This window comes from Rhinolophus ferrumequinum, chromosome 25, assembly GCF_004115265.2.
Source record: "Rhinolophus ferrumequinum isolate MPI-CBG mRhiFer1 chromosome 25, mRhiFer1_v1.p, whole genome shotgun sequence".
In the NCBI taxonomy this organism is placed as follows: domain Eukaryota; kingdom Metazoa; phylum Chordata; class Mammalia; order Chiroptera; family Rhinolophidae; genus Rhinolophus; species Rhinolophus ferrumequinum.
This window is the reverse complement of record NC_046308.1, coordinates 13,591,866-13,613,112: the sequence shown is the minus strand read 5'-3', so window position 1 is coordinate 13,613,112 and position 21,247 is coordinate 13,591,866. Positions and strand designations below refer to the sequence as shown.

General features: G+C 44.3%; 1 protein-coding gene and 1 non-coding gene across 2 annotated transcripts; one reads left to right on the top strand and one right to left on the bottom strand.

The window, feature by feature from the left end:
• The first annotated feature begins 3,733 nt into the window (after positions 1–3,733).
• OASL (2'-5'-oligoadenylate synthetase like) lies at positions 3,734–21,008 on the top strand. The gene is made up of 6 exons (XM_033097167.1): positions 3,734–3,966; positions 7,099–7,381; positions 8,465–8,637; positions 15,437–15,678; positions 17,935–18,079; positions 19,669–21,008. The coding sequence occupies exons 1-6, from the start codon at positions 3,769–3,771 to the stop codon at positions 20,167–20,169; spliced, it is 1,542 nt and encodes a 513-aa protein (XP_032953058.1). The 5' UTR covers positions 3,734–3,768; the 3' UTR covers positions 20,170–21,008.
• LOC117017913 (U6 spliceosomal RNA) lies at positions 10,952–11,054 on the bottom strand. The gene has a single exon (XR_004422144.1). It is a non-coding gene; the product is annotated as a U6 spliceosomal RNA (small nuclear RNA).
• Positions 21,009–21,247: the final 239 nt, after the last annotated feature.

Genomic DNA, 21,247 nt, shown 5'->3' with positions numbered 1-21,247 from the left:
AACTTTTTATTGCCTTGACATTCATTATCTGTCCTCATAAACATATGGTAAACATTTGGAGCCTTACGTTATTGTTGACTGAAGTTTGTGAAATGACTACTCCTCTAAATTGCCGTAATATGGGACTATTTAAGGACCGTGCACTACTACCAAACATCGGCAACATGGGGACTTTTCAAAATTATCTAATAAAATATGTGGTGTTTTCCATTTGGGACTGGCCAGTTTGAAAGCTTTAATTAAAATGTGTCATGACTGAGGGGTTTTTTTTCTCAAAATGATGTTTAAAACAAATACTCTCCACCCTGCCGCCTCCTCTAGCTCACACCCTGTCTTTCTCCTCCCTTTCATGGGAAACTTCTTGCAAGGGTTAGCTACACTCCTGGTCTTCCCCTCACTCCACTTACTCCCCAACCCATCCTAATGTGGCTTCTGCTCCCAGATCTCCCCTAAAACTGCACCCTCCATAGTGACCGGTGGCTTCTTGGATACTTCTCAGATCTCTATTTCTCGGCTTATCAGAAACATGAGGCAATGTGGACAACGTTTTAAGCTCTCTGGCTTTGTCCCATCTCTTTGGCCACCCCATCTGGTACTCTGAGTGTCACTTTCTTCGCCCATCATTTAATTTTGGTATCAATCATCCTTCCTGAAAGCACCATGACCCATCTGTGTGCTGCGGAAAACCAACTTTGTCCTGGAGGTGCTCATTTCCCTTATCACCTGTGAGTACCTCCAAGTCACCATTCAAAGATACATTTCTAGATCTCTCCCACTCCCATTTCTCCTTCCATCTTCCTCTCTTTGTTACTAATGCCCTCCACCAGTTACTCAAGGACCCAAGCCAGAGAGCCCTCCCTATCTTCGCCCTGTCCCTCACCTCCTTCCTGTAGTCACCGAGTCCTAGCTTTACCCTTCCTCCAAAATAGACCTAGCATCCAGCCCTTTCTCTCCACCTCCACTGCTTCCAGCCAAATCCAGGCTATCTGTCCCCGGGACCGTTGCACAGTGTCCTGACACGTCTCCCTGCATCTACTGTTGCCTCCTGTAATCCATCCTCCCAACAGAAGCAGCCAGACCAATCTTTCCAGAATGCTAACTTCACCACGGGTCCCTCCCCTGATTTGCCACTGCCATCAGGACAAAGCCAGAGCAGATGCCTCCAGCATTTGACCTAGTGGGTCACTTTGTAAAATGATGTCTCCACTTGACTTCCAAAACACCCCTCTTGATTTTTCTTCCACCTCCCAAGCTACTCCTTCTCATTCTTCTTTGCTGGATTCTCGCAACGCCCCCAACCTCTTCATACTGTTAAGTGCTTCAGGGCTCAGTCTTTGGTCCTTTCCTCTTCCTGCGCTACATTCACTCCCTTGGTCACCCCATCCAGTCTTGTGGCTTTAAATATCTCTAGGTTGGGGGTTCCCAAATTTGTATCTCAAGCCCAGACTTCTTCTCTGAAATCCAGACTCCTATACCCAAGTCCTTATTCCATGTGGCTGTCTAATAGACACTTCAAACTTCAGTTCCAAAACGGAGCTCCTGATCTGCAGGCCTACACTGCATTCTTCACCGGTCTTGCCCACCTAAGTTCAGGACAATTCCATACTTCCAGTTGCTAAGATTTAAGGCCTTGAAGTGGTCCTTAACTCTGATCTTTCTCTCACGTTAGCCTCTATCCATTAGCAAGACCTGTCAGCTTTAGAGTCAAAATATACCCAGTGAAATGCTAGGATGTCTAGGACTCACTTCCAAATAATACAAGAGAGGAGACGTGGATGGGGGTATAATTGAAACGAGACTGTCTACATGATGATAAATATTGAAGTTGGGTGATGGCCTATGGGGGTTCTTATTCTGATTCCACCTTATTTATGTTTGAAACTTTCCACAATACAAAAATTAAATCATACTGCTTCTCCCTACCTTCACAGCTGCCTGCCTGATCCAAGCCGCCATCATCTGCTGTCTGGACTGTTGCAGGAGCTCCTTAACTGAACTCCCGCTTCTCTTCTCCCCTCCACACCCACCCTCTGCTTTTAATCTAAGCTTCCCCCAGCAGCTAGTGGGATTCTGTGAAACCGAAACTCAGACCATGTCCCTCCTCGGCTTGGAACTCCCCTATGGCTCCCCGTTTCATTCAGAGTCAACGTCAGAGTCTCAGGAGTCTTCAACATCCTACGCCATTTTCTCCCCACTCTTTACCACTCAAACCTCAACCCCTCCTACTCCCCTCAATCGTTCCATTCCAGTCACAGCTGTTCTTCACACCCACCAGGCACACTGCGGCCATGGGACCTCTGGTTCCTTCTGCCGAGAAGGGCCCTCTTCCCTCTGACATGTACATGGCTCACTCTTCACCTCCTTCATGCCTTGGTACAAATGTCTCCTTTCCAGGCCTTCTCTACCCACCTTATTTAAGACTGAACACTTATGCACACACACACACACACACACACACACACACACACACCCTTTTAACCTCTTTCCCTGCTTTATTTTTCTATTTAGCATTTATCACCATGTTATTTACTATAATTTGATTTATCCTGCTGATCGTCTGTCTTCACTATCAAAATGTAAGCCCTCTGCAGGCAGGGAATTTTGCCTGTTCACTGCTGTATCCTCAACCTAACTGGCACATAGTAGATGCTCAAAAAATGTTTGTTGAATGAATGAATGAATAGCACTCAAAGATTCAACTCCTGCCCACCTGCCCAGCCACTTCTCTCACCTTTCCCCTCCTTACCCTCTATGCTGAGGCATATTTAACATTGGGGTGGTGGCACACATCTGGATGATTCACACTTCTCAGCTTTTACCCACGTTGTGCCCTCTTTCTGCTCCTGGCCACATCCCGAGTCTTGAGATTCATCTCAAGCAGGTGTGCACCGACACAACAGGTAACCCAAAAGAAACTCTTCTGCCTGGATTTCACCAGGTGTCCATGCCCTTTTGTCTACCTGGCACATGTCACTCTCAGTATCTCTTGTCTGCCTCCCCAGCTGCTCGGAGAGCCCCTTGGGGCAGGAGCCCTGTCTCATTTTGTCTCCTTAGCACAATATCTGGCATCTAGAAGACACTCAATAGATATTTAGAAAATGAATAATACCTGCATTTTCTAAGTGCTTTCCCTGCTCTATGTTTTCATGTTTAATTGCATGACAACCTATGGGGTAGAGTGTTATCGTTAGACCCATTTTATGGATACATTATGGGAGGGTCAGAGAGGTTAAGAGTCTGGTAAAGGGCCAACTGGAACTTAGACTTCTGTCAGCCTCTAGAGTTCCCAATGCTCACCTCAACCGTGAACAAGTCCTTTTTCTTCCTGAACCTCAGTTCCATATGGCAGGTCGGGTGACTGGAGTGATTAATACCATCCAACTTTGACCTGCTGGGAGAGTTGCCTCCTCTAGGATCAAACTCAAGCCAATTTCAGTTTCCAAACGTCATAAAAGGGAAACTCAAAAAATTGAGAATCGAAACCAACAGCAGAAAGGTTGGCTGAAAGCCAAGCCTGTTAAGGTGGCCCAGGATCTTCCAGCCACGTCTGAATGTCACTCTGTGTCCCTGCCGCAGCGAGGGGGTCTCTAAGAGAGGAACCCCAGATCATTTCCCTCACCCCTGGTTTCATCTCCACTGTGGGCCTTTATTCTACAGGGTGCTGGAGGTCAGCTGAGGACGAGCCCCCTTAAAGAAGGGGGTGTATGCCAGGAGCTGGGTAGCTGTGTGGCTATATATCTGCCTAGCAGTGGTACTCTCAGGACAGAGATGGCACTGACCCCAGAACTGTATGACACCTCTGCCCCCCGGCTGAATTCCTTTGTGGCTCAGTACCTGCAGCCCAGCCGAGAATGGAAAGAAGAGGTGCTGGAGGCTGTGCGAACTGTGGAGCAGTTTCTCAGGGAAGAGACCTTCCAAGGGGAGCATGGGCTGACCCAGGATGTGCGGGTGCTGAAGGTGGTCAAGGTGAGACTGATGGCCCCTCCATCCCCAGGCCAGGGCCGGGTAAACCCAGCATGAAGTCCCTCATCCCTGATGATGCCGGGGAACTCTTGCCTTCTTATCCCTAGTCTATGCTGCTCACATCTCAGGACACCCCACCTTAGCTCCCTGTACTCCACCACACTGCTGCCTTGAGCAGAACAATCCAGTAAGGAAGCCAATAATAGTTCACTTTTTGGGGGTGCACTAGGGGGTGCACTAATATATGTTAAGGGTAACATATATTATCTCTAATTTGTGTACCCTGTGAGTTAAGAACTATTCTTTTCCCCGTTTATGGATGAGTAAAATGGAGACTCAGAGACTTAAGATTCGTAACAACCAAATGTAATGCAAGGTCTTTGACTGGATCCCGGTGTGAATAGACCATCCATAAAATATAGTTTAGAAACAATTGAGGAAATTTTAATATGACCTGGATATTAGATAATATAAGGGAATCACTGTTGATTTTGTGACGTGTAATAGTGTTGTGGTTATGAGAAGAAATGTTCTCTTTCGATGGATGCAAATGCTAAAGTATTTAGGGACAAAGTTTCTTGGTGTCTGCAATTTACTTTAATGTGGTTTAGATGAAGCTAATGCAGTGAGGCGTTGAGACTTGTTGAACCTAACTGGCTGGATATATGAATATTTATTGTATTCTCTTCCTATGTTTCTATGTTTTAAATTTTTATTAATAAAAATGGTTTTTTTCCATGAAAGCTCAGAAAGGTGAGGTGATTGGCCCAAAGTCACACAGCTAGTGGTAGAGCTGAAATTTGAATCAGGGTCTTATCTGACTCCACAGCCAGGACTTCCGGCTGCCCCAGTGAGATTTTTTCCCCCAAGTCCTTCCTACAGCTGCCTCATGTCACCTCCTGTCAGAGCTAAGATCAAAATTCAAGAGGGTCAAAACAAGAGCAGCCAAGGAGAGATCAACAATTTCAGTCAATCCCTTGTTTAAACAATAAGAACACTGAGACACAGAGGGGTGTCCCAAGTTCACACAGCAAGCTGGTGACAAAGGCATGACTAGAATTAAGACCCCCTGATTCTGACCCATGGCCCAGGGCTCTCTGGTTCTCTCTCCAGGGGCAGCCACCCCAGGGAAGGATTTACAAACCTCAGAACCACATCCCTTCTTTATACCCACATCCAACACCGGAGTCTGAGGCCATACGATTTAGAAGTGAGAAACCACACATTCTGACATCAGGTAGACCCAGGGTTGATTCTTGCCTTCTTCCCTTCCTGGCTGTGTGACTGTGGATTTACCATCTTGTCTCGCAAACCTTCGGTCTTCTCATGTGTAATGGAGGCGTCATCATCACCATCATCTCGCCCTCATCAAACAAATTAGCACATCAAAAAAACAAAAAGCCCACTGAAAGCGTCATTATAAATTCTTGCCCAAGCTATCTTCTTGGTCTGAGGTGCCAGTCTGAGTCAGGCAGGCCCTCCCAGACCACAGCCCTGACAACTCTGGGGACAGGAGGATGCTACAAACAGAATGAGGTTTGACAGCAGGAAATGACATTTACCCAGTCCTCAAATTCTGCCCACAAACCATATCCCCTTCAGCCCTTGAAACCATGAAATAATAGAGGTGCCCAAAAGAGGATAAAGTAATACTTTAGTCAGCCTGTAACTCCTCCCCCCACCCTGAAAATCTGGTGAGCTGGGCCGGTCCACATGAGTGAATGCTTGTCTTCGAATGATTTGAGCTGAAATAGGTTCAAGCTGAAGCAAGTCATGAAACCTATTCTAGAACGTTCTTTCCTCCCTGTCTGGGTCTTACCACTAGGAAAGGCCTTCAGAGGGATGTGCCCTTTATCCACACACAGGGAGCTATCCCCAACCCTCTCACACCGGGCAGAAACACTGAGTCTGAAGGCAAGTAGAGAAAGAGCATGGAAAATGTAAGGGTAAAAAAGATGTCAGACTCCTCCTCAGAAGCAGAGCCTCACTTGTAGACTTGGGTCGTGAGGAGGAAAGAGGTGAGAGAACCACACCCTGTGATCCGACTCCTTAATTGACTATGACTATGACTCCTGGCTAAGAGTCCATGGCAAATTGAGTCCACTGCCTCAGTTTTCTCATCTGTGCATTAGGGATAATAATACGAGTACCCCCCTCAATCATTGGGTGTGAGGATGAGAAAATCTTCTATGAATAAAGGACTTTCAGGAGTGCCAGACACAGTGAGTGCTCAACCTATGACCGCTGGATTATAACCAGCGTGCAGTGGTTCACCCACCAGGAGAGGTAGCTGACCTGCGGTCTATTCATCCCTAGCAATACCACCTCTGGAGCGGGAGTGAGCAAGAAAGAAGGCCAGAGAATTGTAGGGCTTTTGTGTACCAGACGCTGGAGAGCAAGCCCAGACTCTCAGAACATCAAAAAGATCCCTTCAACATCATCCAGCAACTTCAGTTCAGATGGGGCAACTGAATCCCCAGCCTCAGAAAGAAAGTTGTGAGCCAACAGACAAAGATGAAGAAGAGAAACATATTGCTAATTTCCTGTGTGCTAGGCACCACAGCAAGTTTTGGGCATACATTCTCTCACCTAATCCTCCCAGTAACCCAATGACTCATGTTCCATCATTTATCTCATTTTACACACTTAGGGTTCAGAATGACCGCACAGCTGAAAAACAAGGGCAAGAATCGAGGTCAAAGTCAGGCTGCCCCATTCCACAGCCAAAGGCTCTTATCCACCAGGCAATCCTGTACCCTCCCTTCTTTTTTATTGTCATGAGTTTATTCAGACCCACCCCCCAGAATCCTCAAACAACCGTGTGAAGTAGGCATTTGTATTCCCTTGGAAGAGCCATAACTCTGCAGATGAGAAGACAGTCTCATCTGCGATGAGTCTACACTGCGATGCAATGTAGCAAATGAGAAGCCTGGGCTCTGGAGTCAGGCTGCATACAGTGCGAGCCTGGGCGAGCGTCTTATCCTCTTTGACGTCTCAGTTTTCTCGCCTGTGAAGAGAGGGTACTGGTACTATTCACCCATCCGTCAGGGTTGTGGAGAGCATTAAGAGTGTAAAAACTTCAGGGATTGCCTGGCACCGGCAGTGGCCTCAGGGTGACAGGACTCTGTTCCGCAGGTGGGCTCCTTCGGGAACGGCACAGTGATCAGGAGTAGCACGGAGGTGGAGCTGGTGGTGTTCCTAAGCTGTTTCCACAGCTTCCAGGAAGAGGCCAAGCATCACAAAACTGCTCTGAGACTGATATGGAAACGGCTGTGGCTTTGCCAGGACCTGCTAGCCCTTGGGCTCGAGGTCCTAGGGCTGGTCCAGGGAATCCCCGATGCTCTCGTCTTCACCATCCACACCAAGGAGACTGCAGAGCCCATCACTGTCACCATCGTGCCTGCCTACAGGCCGCTGGGTAAGAGGAGAGGTAACCCACCCAATTCACACACCTGCCCTTCCCGAGAGACTTGTAACTGCCTCCCCTCTCGCGTGTGGCCACATGCAGACACCTGCTTTCATCTGTTCAACCCATGTCTGGTGCTGAGGGCTGGGCAACCACAGTGCGTGGTACATGGGACTGACCCACCTCTGGCTGTCACAGGGCTCAACCTGGGAAACAGTTTGCTCAAGAATCACACAGATAAATACAGTGGGACCTCGGTTTTTGAACGTAATCCACGAGTTCTGAAATGTTCGAAAACAGCCGACAGCGAGGCCTCAGGGTCTTGCACTCAGCGGAAACCGTGTGACATGTTCGACTTCTGAGTCTTGTTCGAAAACCGAAGCATTTACTTCCGGTTTTACAACGTTCATAAAGCAAAATGTTTGTCAACGGGTATGTTCGAAAACCTAGGTACCACTGTATATGATCGCAGGAGGAGGCGAGACCCATGGAGGGGAAGGATTTAGAAGAGTAACCTCAGGTGCTTCTGTAGCACCTACTACCGGTGCAGGTAGCAGTGGGGGAGGTGGGATGTCATTTCTGGGGCTTTCACAGAAGCAGACCCTGAGACAAGGGTTTGAGAACAAGCAGTCCCAGGAAAAGCTGGTAGGGAATAGGGGAGTGAGACAGAGAAAGGAAGGAGCATTCAAATCACCTGGGTGGGATGCATTCGTGATGCAAGAGGCGTGCTACAGCAGCACACCTTTCAGCAAATGCACTCTCAGAGCCCAGCTCTCTTATCTGGAACTGGGTCTCCCCTACAGTGATGGGAGGTTCAAAAAAATGGCTGCAAGTGAGATCCAAACAGACATTAAGGGAAAGTGTTGGAGACGAAGACAACAGTCCCTGAGTAGACTGAGGATTTAAAAAACCCACTTTTGTTTCTCCAGAGGACAATCAACCAAGTCAAACCTTTATTCTCTTAGGCTATGAGGTCTCTGGTTTCCCTGGAGTTACAGTCCAGTGAATTAGCAGGCTCTCAGGCACAGGCCACTTAGCAACCTGGAGCTTCCTAAATCACACATTCCCTCCCCCCTTTGCTTCCTCTCACCCCAGGGTCTTTGGTTACCAACTCTCAGCGACTCCAGGTCTATGAGAATCTGATTAAGGCCTGCGGTTACCCTGGAAATTTCTCTCCATCCTTCTGCGAGCTGCAGAGAAATTTTGTGAAACATCGGCCAACCAAACTGAAAAGCCTTCTGCGGCTGGTAAAACACTGGTACCAGCAGGTGAGAGGGCTGCCGGGATGGGGGCAGCAGGGGGATGATGGTGGAGGAAGGGGAACAAAAGGCAGGAGCTAGATTTGTCACTTCAGGAAACTTCCTCAAGGAAAAATGGAAGTGGGGGCAGAAAGAGTGCTAGTCTTTTGAACTGTAAAGAGAAAGAGTGAAAAAGATGGAGGGTGGGGTGGAGATGAGCAGGAGGAGGAGAAAAATAAGGAACGTACAGAATTTCAATAAACAAGTGTTTGTGATGCTCCAGTTACAATCCAGTACTGGTTAATGTCAACTTCACTGGGATCTCTGCACGTTAATCTCAGCTCGTTAAGGACAAACAAATGGAAAGATTCATTTATTTCCATCCTGCACCAATTTCCCCTCCAAATGATTGAGTTCCTCAATATCACGATCATTAATGAGTGAATATAATCAAAGCAGCTACTTTTTAGAGTTCACATGTGATGCCTGCATGGGACCGTGTGTTTTTCAAAATATCAAAAGGACACCTGAAACTAATATAATGTTGAATGTCAACTGTAATCGAAAAAGGAAAAGAATGTTAAGGGAAATTAGTATATGTCTTTAAGATACAAGTCAGGACATATATATATATTTATTCCTGGAGAGATTTTTCAAAATGAAGTGTATATTCTGTATTACTTTGTAGTTTTTAAATAAAAATTTATATAAGGTTTGTGTTTTAAAAATCCAGATGAACAGAGTTATCTAAATTTATAAAAGAAGGACTCAGAAACAAACACAAAAATTAGAAAAATTAAAATATGCTTTCTTATTTTAAAAAACAGTAGAGAGTCAGATTTCAGAAGGACTCAGTTAAAAAAGAATAAATGTATTGAAAGATAAAAGTCAGAAAATTACCAAGGTTAGTAAATTTGCAGTTAGGCTGTTCATGGTGGGAAAACAGCAAATTTCTTACATGATTCTCACACCAACCAAAGTTGTGATATATCTTCAGACACTAGCATTGCCAACGCCAAGAATAAAATTGTTTTTGTTGATAAGTCATTTACAGGAAACGATCCAAGGTTTTGTGGGTTTGAAGAGCTGGAACTCAGCAGGGTGCCCCGTTTGCTTTATTTGTTTGTTTGTTTCAAGGTGCAAAGTATTTTCTTCCTGCATACAAGTATGATATGCATGTTTATTTGTAATGTCCACGGTGTAATATATCAACTTTCCTTCTATAGCTCTCCCTTTTGTTCAAGCCTCTGCTCCTAAGACTATATATAGTTTTATAAAACAGTGTTCTGATTCGGTATTATTAATTTGATGTTTTCTTTTATTGGACAAGGTTTATTTAGCTAAGTGTTACAAGATGTGTTGGTCAATACATAAGAGAACAATGATACATAAAGAGCTCGTATTGTATGGTGAACAAAACCAGAGTCCCGAGATGCTAAAAAGTTTAATAGTTTGTCTTTGTCTGGAGTTTTTGGTAAAGTCCCTGGTGTCATCATTGACTTTTTCATGGCTCAATAGTATTTTATTGTTCTTACTAGTTCATGTACTGGCATCAGGACCAAAGAAGCATGTTGAGAAGCCAGAACTGGTATACTGAATTTAAAATATGCAGATTATGACCTGGTGAATGAGGGGGAACAAGTCACCACCTGGGGTCTGCAAGTCATAGTTCCTTCAGCATCTGAGCTTCCACTTTGGGGAAGGGAAACACACTGCTGGGTCAGGCACAGTTTCAATATAACCACACAAAGGAAGTAGTCACCAGATTTATTACCTACAGATCCCAGAAGCAAGGGGGCACAATGAGCCCAGGGGAAGGGCTTGTCCTTCATCCCAGGTCACGTCTCAGGTCAAGAGCTAACAGGGTAGCAAGCACTTATTACTTATAAGGTGGTTGGGGTAAAGGTCACTGACTATTCCCAAGCTTAACTTATTTTGAAAGATGCCCTGGGAAAAGCAAAGCAGGAACTTATGGCGGGAATCCTAAACTCAAGTTCTATCTCAAAGCTCAGACTCTGGGTGTAAGCAGGGTTATACTATAAAATGCTGAGGGCAGCAACTCAGAAAAACAAAGTTGTTTTCCAAGAGTTTCAAAAAACTGAGAAAAACAAAAATTATTTTTCTCCTCATAGGAACATGTCATTTAACTTCTCTAGGTTTCATCTGTCCAATCTTTTTTTTCTATTTTTTATTAGTTTCAGGTGTATAAAACAACAAAGTGATTAGACAAAGTGAGGTACCTCACAAAGTAATAACCCCAATAAGTCTATTACCCATCTGACACTGTAGAGAGTTAATAGAATAGTATTGACTATATTCCCTGTGCTGTACTATACAAGTATATAAAAATATGGAACTCTTCACGGATTCGCACGTCATCCCTGCGCAGAGGTCATGCTAATCTTTATATTGTTCCATTTTAGTATATGTGCTGCCGAAGGGAGCATTTGTCTGCCCAATCTTCTTCTTCTTCTTCTTTTTTTTTTTTAATAAACAACAAAATTTCTTTCTCACCCCTTTGGAGGCTGGAAGCCCAACATCAGGGTGCAAACAGGGTTGAATTCTGGTGAAGGCCCTTTTCTACGTTACAGATTGCCGACTTTTCTCTGTGTCCTCACATGGTGGAAGGGGCTGGTCTGTCCGATCTTAACTGGGAGGCTGTCACTGAACTCAGAGAGGTCCAAAGTTGTTCATGCTTACTCGTGGCCTGCCAAAAAAGTGTTATTGTTACTGTCTGTAATGCTGGCTTTCATCAGCTTTACCGCAGGATCAGGTCAGTATCAGGAGGGACTTTATAAGCATGATTTCCACCTGTGAAGATCAGGCCTGGATTTTTTTTTTTTTTTTTTTTGCCAACAAACTGATGTTTATTTTTTTATATTTTCAAGTATTTAATTCAATGTAGTTCTGGGAACAAGATGGGATGTTCCCCAGTGTTTTAGTTGAGCTTTTGACATAAGTTTTTTGTTTGTTTTGAGGGATTTTTTGTTGTTGTTACCATTTTAAGTGTACAATTCAGTGGCATTCATTACATTCACAATGTTGTGTAAACACCATCACTATTTATTTCCTGAACTTTTTCATCATCCCAAACAGAAACTCTGTCCCGGTTAAACAGTAAGTCCCCATTCTACCCTCTCTCCAGCCCCTGGTAACCACCATTTCTACTTCCTGTCTCTATGAGTGTACCTATTCTAGCTCCCTCATGTAAGTAGAATCATACAATATTTGTATTTTCGGTCTGTCTTATTTTGTCCTTGATTCTTAATAGTGGAATTGATTATCATACCTAATTGGAGGAGATTTCTGGCATCAATACAAATTTATTTATAAATTTGATTTTTTATTATTGAAGTACTGGTAAATTGATTTATCTAATTCTATCCTAGTAGGAAGGAGGACATATTTGTATTGAACTTATTATGTCAATAGTCATAAAAAGGAACTTAATAAAGTTACTTTGTGAATATTTAACCATCATCTCAAATAGTTTTGTAAGCAGGGCCAATGTATATATGATTATTTTACAGAACAATTATCTTTGTTTTTCTGAGGAACTGTTACTTTGCAATCTATAGCAGGAATTTTTATAGGAATTTTTTATTCTGAGGTGTTAGTTGGAATAATGTGTCATTCAAAGAATGTTTAATCTTAATTTGCACAAGTATGGCCCTATATTGAGGACAGGAGATAAATTAAGAAAAAAAGAAAGGGTTATTTTTTTACATATCCATCAAAAATAGCATATTAACCTGGGTAATTAATTCTTGCTTTATTGATCTTTGGTTAAGCAGTCTGTTTTTATGAAGTCATGTCATCTACTTCTGGAATAAAAGAGTCTGAAGAAATTCTGATTCAGTCCCCTTTGGTGAGGATATGAGCCTTTATACCTGAATTTATTCCCAATTACATTCTATAAATTTCCTATAGTGGAGTGGGGAGAAAGGGATCTGCCCACAGATAGATTATATTATAATCAGATCATTCTTTCTTTATTTATATACATACAGACAAAAAGAACTAACGGTATTGGTTTTACTACTTTAATTACTCGTCAAAAATAAACACAGAACAAAACCTTCCATCAGTGAGCTCCTAATTTTATAAGGCTGTTTTCCAGGAGTCACATACACACACAGAGACAAATTTTTGAGTGACTTAAATTCATAATGGCATGCAAGACAGCAATAGTGAGGCTCCCAGGAGATATCAGAATTCTCAAGACAAACAGACCTGGGGTGCCTGGTTAGCTCAGTTGGTTCAAGTGTGGTGCTAATAACACCAAGGTTGCCGGTTCGAGCCCCACATGGGCCACCCTCCATGTGGGCCACGTCTGTGAGCTGCACCCTCCTTAAAAAACAACAACAACAAAAAGACAAACAGAGAAAAGAGAAAGAGAAAGAGAAAAACACAAAATACAATCAAACTCCCATTGACTGCCACCCAGCAGAAAATAAATTCCTATCATCCGTCTCTCAATGGAGACCACCGGATGGTCAAACCATAAAACCAGATTCACAGAGCATTGTCACCAATGGGGACATAAGTGGCCCTATACAAATAAGAACAAGAACCAAAATCAGATTTGGCCAAAACTCAGACTTAATCCAGAATCAGAAATAGAAACAGGGTAGAGTTGGGGAGGGAGGAGAGAAACACCAGCAAGAGTAAAAGCAGTCGCCACACAAGATTCACCCTTGGAGTTGAAAAGAAGGGATGTCCACGTGTAAACAGCCCAGGAGGTGCAGGGCTATTTACTATTGTAGGCTTGCATGCCATTATGAATTCAAATCACTCAAAAATTTGTCTGTGTGTGTATTATGTGACTCCTGGCAAACAGCCCTGTAAGATTAGGAGCTCACTGATGGGTAGATTTTATGATGTGTTTATTTTTAATTAAAGTAGTAAACCCCATGAATTTAGTCAACTTGGGAAATAAGTCCCCCTAAACAACTTCAGTGGAACCTCCAACTGTAAAAAGAAACTTAGAGACAAAAATCATGTATTAAATAAGAACTTGCAGAGAAGCTGCAAGAGAATCAGATTGGAGAAAAAAAAGGCTTACTCCGATGAAAAACATAATGGGTATGGAAAGGAAACACCATTACCAAGATTACTAGGTTTATACTTAGTCTCTGTTCATGGTAGGAAAACAGCAGTTTTCTCACATGTTTATCTGGAAAGATCACAGCATGTCTCAGACAGCAACATTAGAAGTGTCAGAGATATCCTAAACATGAAGAAATCAGCATCCTGAACGTCAGCCGTGGGAGGGAACGGATCTTTTCTTCTGATTTGTTTTTTATGTTACCATTAAATAGTCTATTGAAGATCCTAAAAGAAATGAAGGATCTATAAGGCTTACATCTCATCATCAATAAGTTTTAAGAATACCACCGAAATCTCACTAGTATCGGAGAAAATAAATTGTATTGTTATGAGTTTAAATTCTTAACAAAATAATAATTTTATTAGTTAAGATTTGGTCTGGAATGTTAAGTGTGAATTCACAAAACGTTATAAAAACAAATTCATTAGTTTATGAGTAAATTTGAATTCAATTAAAAATGTTTTTAAAAGTCAATGATAAAGTTGTTTTTGTTTGTAAGTCAGTAACTTATAGGAAAGTCTCAAGTTTTATTTATTTTGGAGACTAGAACTAGATAAGATGATCCTGTTTTTGTTTGTTTGTTTCCAGGTCAAAGTGAGTTTTTTCCCCCCTTTCTGGGATGTGATATAATACTTATTTCTAATAGCCACAGGAAAAGATGTGGATTTTGCTTCCACAGACCAAATAGCTGGATGTTTACAAAAATTTTTCACTTTCTAGCTGAATATTAGAGAGGTTCTTAAGACAGGAGGTGACTGGTATCAGTTAAGATGCTTGCTTTTGCCAGTAACAGAAAAACAGGAAAAGCAAGTCAAACTGGTTTAGACACTAAAGAGAATTATCAGCTCATGTGTGAAACCATAACAGGGAGAAGGCAGGTGTCAAGTACTGTTTGGTGAGGGCTCCAGCTCTGTTTCTCTGTAATACTCTCAGCTTCAATTTCCTCTGCCTGTCATCTTGGTCCTGTCTGGTTTCCCTCACAATGACAAAATGGCCACAATTCTTCCTGTCCTCACATCCACACACGAGAGGGTTTCTCTTCTTTCAATCACTGAACGAAAGAACTAGGTTTCACTCAAATTGAGCGAACTTAGATCACAAGGCTTCTCTTGAACCAATCACTTGGCAAAAGAAATGTGTTTACAGAGATGACCCTGTCCAGTCAGGACCCACCCTGGAGTTGAGAGTGGGGTCAATCCCATCTAAACAGTATGGCCTCTGTACAATAGAGAAGGAAAAAGGCCTGCTAGACAGGCAACCCCGGTGTTCACCACAGAATCTCGACTATTTCCTAGTTCTGTAATTCCCCCAATCCATATCCTTTCTTTTTTCTTTATTTTCCCCCCTCTTTAGCTAAGATGCCTTTTCTTTAAAGGAAACTTTTCAGAAGCGCAATACATTAAATTGGGTTAAAATGGAGCTGCTTAGCCTGGGACCCTGGTGGCAGAGCTCAACCTGCTCACTCCTTGGGATACCTCTTCATAACTCCATTCCAGGAGTTATGTCCAGCACAGTTTGAAACCCACTGTACTAACCTATCCCCTTAATTCTAAAATGGGGAAACCCACTTAGGGCCAGAGAGGGAAACCAACTTGGCCAAGATTACACAGCCAGTAGGTACCATTGCTGAGATAAGAACTTGGATTTTCCAGTTTCGGGTCCGGTGCCATCCTGACGCAGAATCTTGGGTTCTCTTTCTTTTTTCATCTCTTTCAACAGTATGTGAAAGCCAGGTGCCCCAGGGCTATGCTGCCCCCTTTCTACACACTCGAGCTACTGACCATTTACGCCTGGGAAATGGGTACACACGGGGATGAGAATTTCAGTTTGGACGAAGGCCTCGCCACTGTGATGGAACTGCTCAAGGAGTATGGGTTCCTCTGTATCTACTGGACCAAGAACTACACGTTCCAGAACCCAATCATCGAGGATTTTGTCAGAAAAGCGTTCAAAAGACAGAGGTACTGGGTCCCTGCTTGCCAACCACATCTCAGAGAGAAAAGAAAGAGAATGGAGGGAAAGGAGGTATGGAGTTTTAGGGGAGGGCTTTATTAAGTAGTATGGCTGCACCGAAGTCTCATGCTGACACAGTTAACAGTATGCCCACCTTTCAAAATTGGCAGGGGCCTTAGCAGCTAGGAGTCTTTCCTTGTTTCTCTAGCTACTACTCAACCCTACTGTAACCCTCTTACCCGCCGAAGGCCATTTCAGTGCTTCTTAGTGACAACATGGGAAAGTGGAAAGAATCATGGAGACCCAAGTTTAATCCCAGCTCTGCCTTTTTCTCACTTCTGTGAGCCTCAGTTTCTCCTCCGTAAAACAGGAGTAACTGGCACCAACAATGCAGTGCTGTTGTAAGGGTCGGAGAAAACACATGCCAAGGGCCTCCAGTATCCAGCCCAGGGTAGACCCTGGATAAACGCTCACTAATGTAGCATGTGCTACTGGGGCATCCCCTTGGGCCTTTACCATTTCCATGGTGACTGGCTCAGCCTCCAACTGTCGGCAAGTGTGTTCCCTTGCCTGCTGGAAGCTGGGGGATAAATACCCAAGGCCCCTCCCATCTCAGATGGAAGGACTCTGTCTGGGTCATGTGTGCTTCACCGTTAACTAGCATCCCTCCAATTGCCCACAGTGGTAATAACCTTGATACATACCCTTTACTGGTGTCCTTCCCTCCCTTCTCACTTTCTCACTCTGTTGTTGGTGCTTTCTGGCATCTCCTTCCAAATAAACCACTTGCACTCAAATCCTTATCTTGGGATCTGCTTCTGGGAGAACCCAGCCTGAGGCAACGCTTTATATTAGAATCTCTAAGTCAGTGTAAGCGATATCACAAGAATGTTTATTGCTCTCTTTTGTGAGTGTTGGGTTTGGTTATTTTTGGTTTTCTTACTTACAAAGTAGACAAACCTGGTCTCCTTATGAAAAGAACATTGATTATAAGGATACCCAGAAAGTTGAGTTTGGAAAACCATCGAGACCTGTGGCAAACCTATAGATTCCCTCTTTCTCTGTCACGCTCTCTTCCTGCCCACCTGCCTCTTTCCTCTCTGCCTTTGCTTCTCTCTTCACACCTGCCCTGCTTCCCTCTTACTCCCAGTTGGTGAGGGAACTTCATCATCCCTGATCCAAATTCCAGAGGGAACCAGTCTGATCACTGGGCACAGGCCCTTTGTGACAGGTCCCCTGGTGTGTCACTTTGCGTCAGACGACCCACCCCATAAGATGGCCTGACTCTTCTACCTGACAGGATGATTTCAGGGAGCCAGGGATGTCGAGAGTAGCAAGGATGCAGCCTAAAATGTTCAGTTCACTCCAATAGTCTGCTATCACATTGTGTCACATAATGTCACAGCTCCCTCCTAAGTCAAAATCTCCTGGAGTACAAGGGCCAGCTCTTCTCATGGGCTTGGCATCCAATACATGCGGTCACCCCAAGCAACCCAACGAGGTTATTAGACCCCTTTTAAGCCAACATTCTTTAAAATATTTATTCAACATTTATGCAGAGAAGAGGCTCTTGGAGGCAGCCCAACCTCTCCTGTGTTGAGGCAGCAGAGATGGGTAAGCTAGTTGTGCGACCTTAGGGAGGTCTGTGCCTCAGTTTCCTCATTTGTAAAATGGGGTCCATAACAACAACAACAACAACAGTAATAATAACACTAGTCCCTACCTTATAGAATTATTGTAAGGATTAAAATAGGTTAATTCACATAGGCTTTGGCCGGGTGCCCTATAAAAATCAGTAGTTGGGGGTGGTGTTACCCAAAGCAATTTAGCAGCTCTAGTCTCAAACTCATGTAGCCTGTCAGCAAAATAAAGTCTCTGAACTTAAGAGACTTAAGTCTTAAGTTCAGACTTAAGACGCCGGAGTGGGCATCTGTTATTGCTTCAGCATGCCTTTTGGTGTCTCACCCTACACATACACACACACACACACACACACACACACACACACACACACACACACACAGACCACCAAAATGTCTTACAAACACCTAGAGAACTCTCCCCAAGAGGATTTCTTGCAAATCTAATAATCTCTATCCTGTTACTCTCCAGCAATGTTTCTGGGCCCTCCTGGACTGACGGCCCGGGATTCTGGGTATAGCAGATGCTCAGGGGCTTGAAGAGATGATGGACAAGAAGGCTTCTTTCTGACTTGCTGGCCTCCAAATCAGAAAGAGCCTGAGCAGCCACTCTCTGTGTTGCAGGCCCATCATCCTGGATCCAGCTGATCCAACCCACAACGTGGCAGAAGGATACAGATGGGACATAGTCGCTCAGAGGGCCCGCCAGTGCCTAAAACAGGAATGTTGCTATGACCAGGAGAACCCAGTCCCCAGCTGGAATGTAAAGGTAATGGCTCCTCTCAGGCTGGCTGCCAGGGGCTTGAAGCCCAGAATGAGAGAACTGCATAGTGTTAACTTATTTATTTCTGCACCAGTGGAGCCAACAAGGCATTCGAGTCAGACAGTTTGAGGCCTGGCTGCACCACCCACCAACTCTGTGGGGAAATTATTCAACAGTCGGAGCCTCCGATTCCCTACCTTCAAATTCTTGTTCTCCTTTTCTTTCTTCTTCCCATAACCGACCAGAGCGTCAGTTCCAAGCTCCCGATCATTCTTTGCATGAGCTGAGCCCAGGCAAGTCAATTCCATCAGCTGTTTTGTGCCAGCACTAGGCTCGGCAGGCAGGGGGTGGGGGGCCAGGGGGCAACGGAAAGAAGACACGGCCCCTACCCTCAAGAAACCCGCCATACTCTGTTAGGAAGCAAATCCCTGAAATAAACTTGCACAAAACTGCAAGAAAGAATATCCAGAGAAGATACTCAGGGAACAAAAAATGCTAAATAATAGATGGTATAATGGGATGTCAAACCTACAGTACAGGCAAGGATCATAATAATCTATTTTATTCACATTGTTCTTTACAATTTGCAAAGCACGTATCCAGGGACAATTGTGTAAAGTAGAAAGGTCAAGTACTATTATTATTATTATTATTATCATCTTTATCATTATCATCATTTTACAGATGAGGAAACTGAGGCTCAGAGAGATTAAGCTAATTAATCAAGGTCACACTGCTAAGGGGCAGCAGGATTCACTCCAAGGTCTTTGTGGGGCTTTGAAAATGGAAAATAATTTTCTCTAAAGTCACCGGAAAAGATTCCTTGAAGCAGATAGGGCTTGACGTGGGCCTTAAAAGCCAGGGAGGGATATAGACACTCAGAACAGACAGCACTCCATCCACATCGAGGGTCTGGGTGGGAGGCGAGGGGTAAAGGACGGGAGGTGTGTGCCGGAAGTTGGAAGTCGAAGCAGAGGCTCTCTAATCAAGTGCAGAGATTGCAAACTGGGAGCCCACCAACCACATGAGGCCCACAGATGGGCTAGAAAGCATGTGCCTCTGAATGCTTTCTGAATATAAAAACATCATGCAAATATTTTTATCTTGAAAAATCAGAAGACTTGGCAATGCTGGGCCTCTATCTATCCCTTCTTGAAAGGATCAGCTAGAGGGTTGGCCCTTCCCGGTACGTTCCAGGTACATTCCTCAGCCACCTGGGATGCTTAGGCCCTTGAGTGCAGCCTCTGATAGTGAAGAACAGATGTTGGAGTCTGACTGATGGCAGTTCAAATACCTGCTCTGCTCCTTACTACCTCTGTGGTGGTCAGTAAATCACTAAACCCAGCTCAACCACGGTTTCCTCATCTGTAAAATGGGATAATAAGGAGAATCAACCTTGTAGGGCTGCTGGGAAAATAAAATGCATTAAGAAGTGTATAAAAGACACTGGGCACAGGGCCTGGAAATTGGTTGGCACTCCCTAAACGTTTGCTTCTGCTGGTGGTGATGTTGAAAGATGAGGACAGATGAAGGGAAATTTTGCATGTGAGACAGAAGAGTGCGAACTTAACCCCTCTCTCTCCTCTGCCTTGCAGAGTGCACGAGACATCTGGGTGACAGTGGAACAGTGGGGTTACCCAAATTTGATCCTCGTAGTGAACCCTTATGAGCCCATAAGAAATGTTAAAGAGAAGATCCGACTGAGCCGGGCCTCCTTGGGCCTGCAGCGTCTGTCCTTCCAGACACCCGGCAGTGAACGGCAACTCCTCAGCAGCCACAACTGCCTGGCTGATTTCGGGATCTTCCTGGACACTCCCATCTGTCTGCTGGAAACCGTCGTCCCTGAAATCCAGGTCTTTGTGAAGAATCCAGATGGTGGGAGCCATGCCTATGCCATTGACCCCAACAGTTTCATCATTTCCCTGAAGCAGCAGATAGAAGACAAGCAGGGGCTGCTCAGAAAGCAGCAACAGCTGGAGTTTCAGGGCCAGCAACTGCAGGATTGGTTGGCTTTCACAAGCTATGGTATTCAGGATAGCGACACCCTCATCCTCTCCGAGAAGAAAGCCAGAGAGGTTCCACTTCCATACAGCTAATTTACTCTGGGAAACCTCGCTGTACGGTTCTACCCTGTCATCCAGGACTCATCCTATCAACCACCCACCCCTTCCAGCTGTCTGCTGGGGAGGTCCCATGGCTTCACCAGCTTTGTAAAAGTTATCCTAGCCCTCCTTTCCAGTGGAGGAATGAGGAAGGCTGTGAGACTAGATATACAAGTGGACACTGGCCAGACCACATACGGCAATAGAACTCTGACCCACAACCTCGGCAGCTACCAGCCCGGGAAGCCAAACCACCACCTGTGCAGCAATCAATGCAAAACTTTCAGGACTTAGTCAATAACTGCCAGCTACCCTAATTCTCCCCTGCCAGACAAGCTCTCTAACCAATCACATAGGATGTCCTGCTTCCTGATAGACCGCCTCCAGCTTCCCCATGCCACCAACTTCAGTTAGGGCACACCTGAAGCCTTCCCTTTTTCCCACTATAAAGTTTTCCCACTCTTCTGCCTGCCTTTGAGTCGCTGCCAAATGCAAGGGGATGGTGGCTGACTCCCTTGCTGCAGCAAGTTGGGAATAAATAACCTTTGTTCATTCTCTTTTGGATGGTCTTCATTTCTTTCCACAGATGCTAATGCTGTCTTAGTGGTTATTGCTTAATCCTTTAAGACTCTTAACTCTGGGAAGTGAAAACTGTAGGGAAACTGAGACAAAGAGAGGCAAAGTCTGGGAGAGCAAGGATGACGCAATATTTTTAAAAACCCTCAACTCTTAAAGTACACACACAAACAATATCTAATGTTCCAAGGACTTCAGGAAAAGAACAGCGTCTTTATTATCAAAGGACGTCATGTGATTATGTTTACGTCAATCAACCAATAAAGAGATTCCTTTTTTCCCTCCCCTTTTGCCTTGCTTTCTTATGGACTATTCATTTACCATAGAATATAAAATATACTTTATGATTGATTCTCAACAGCCTCTGGGCAATTTACCCATAGTAATCTGCCTAATTCCCACCTCTTTTTGCCTTCAGGGACTGAAGGAGTGCCTCTTTTCCATGGCGTAGACAGGCAAGACCACCCCATATCTTTGTATCCTTTATAATGCCCAG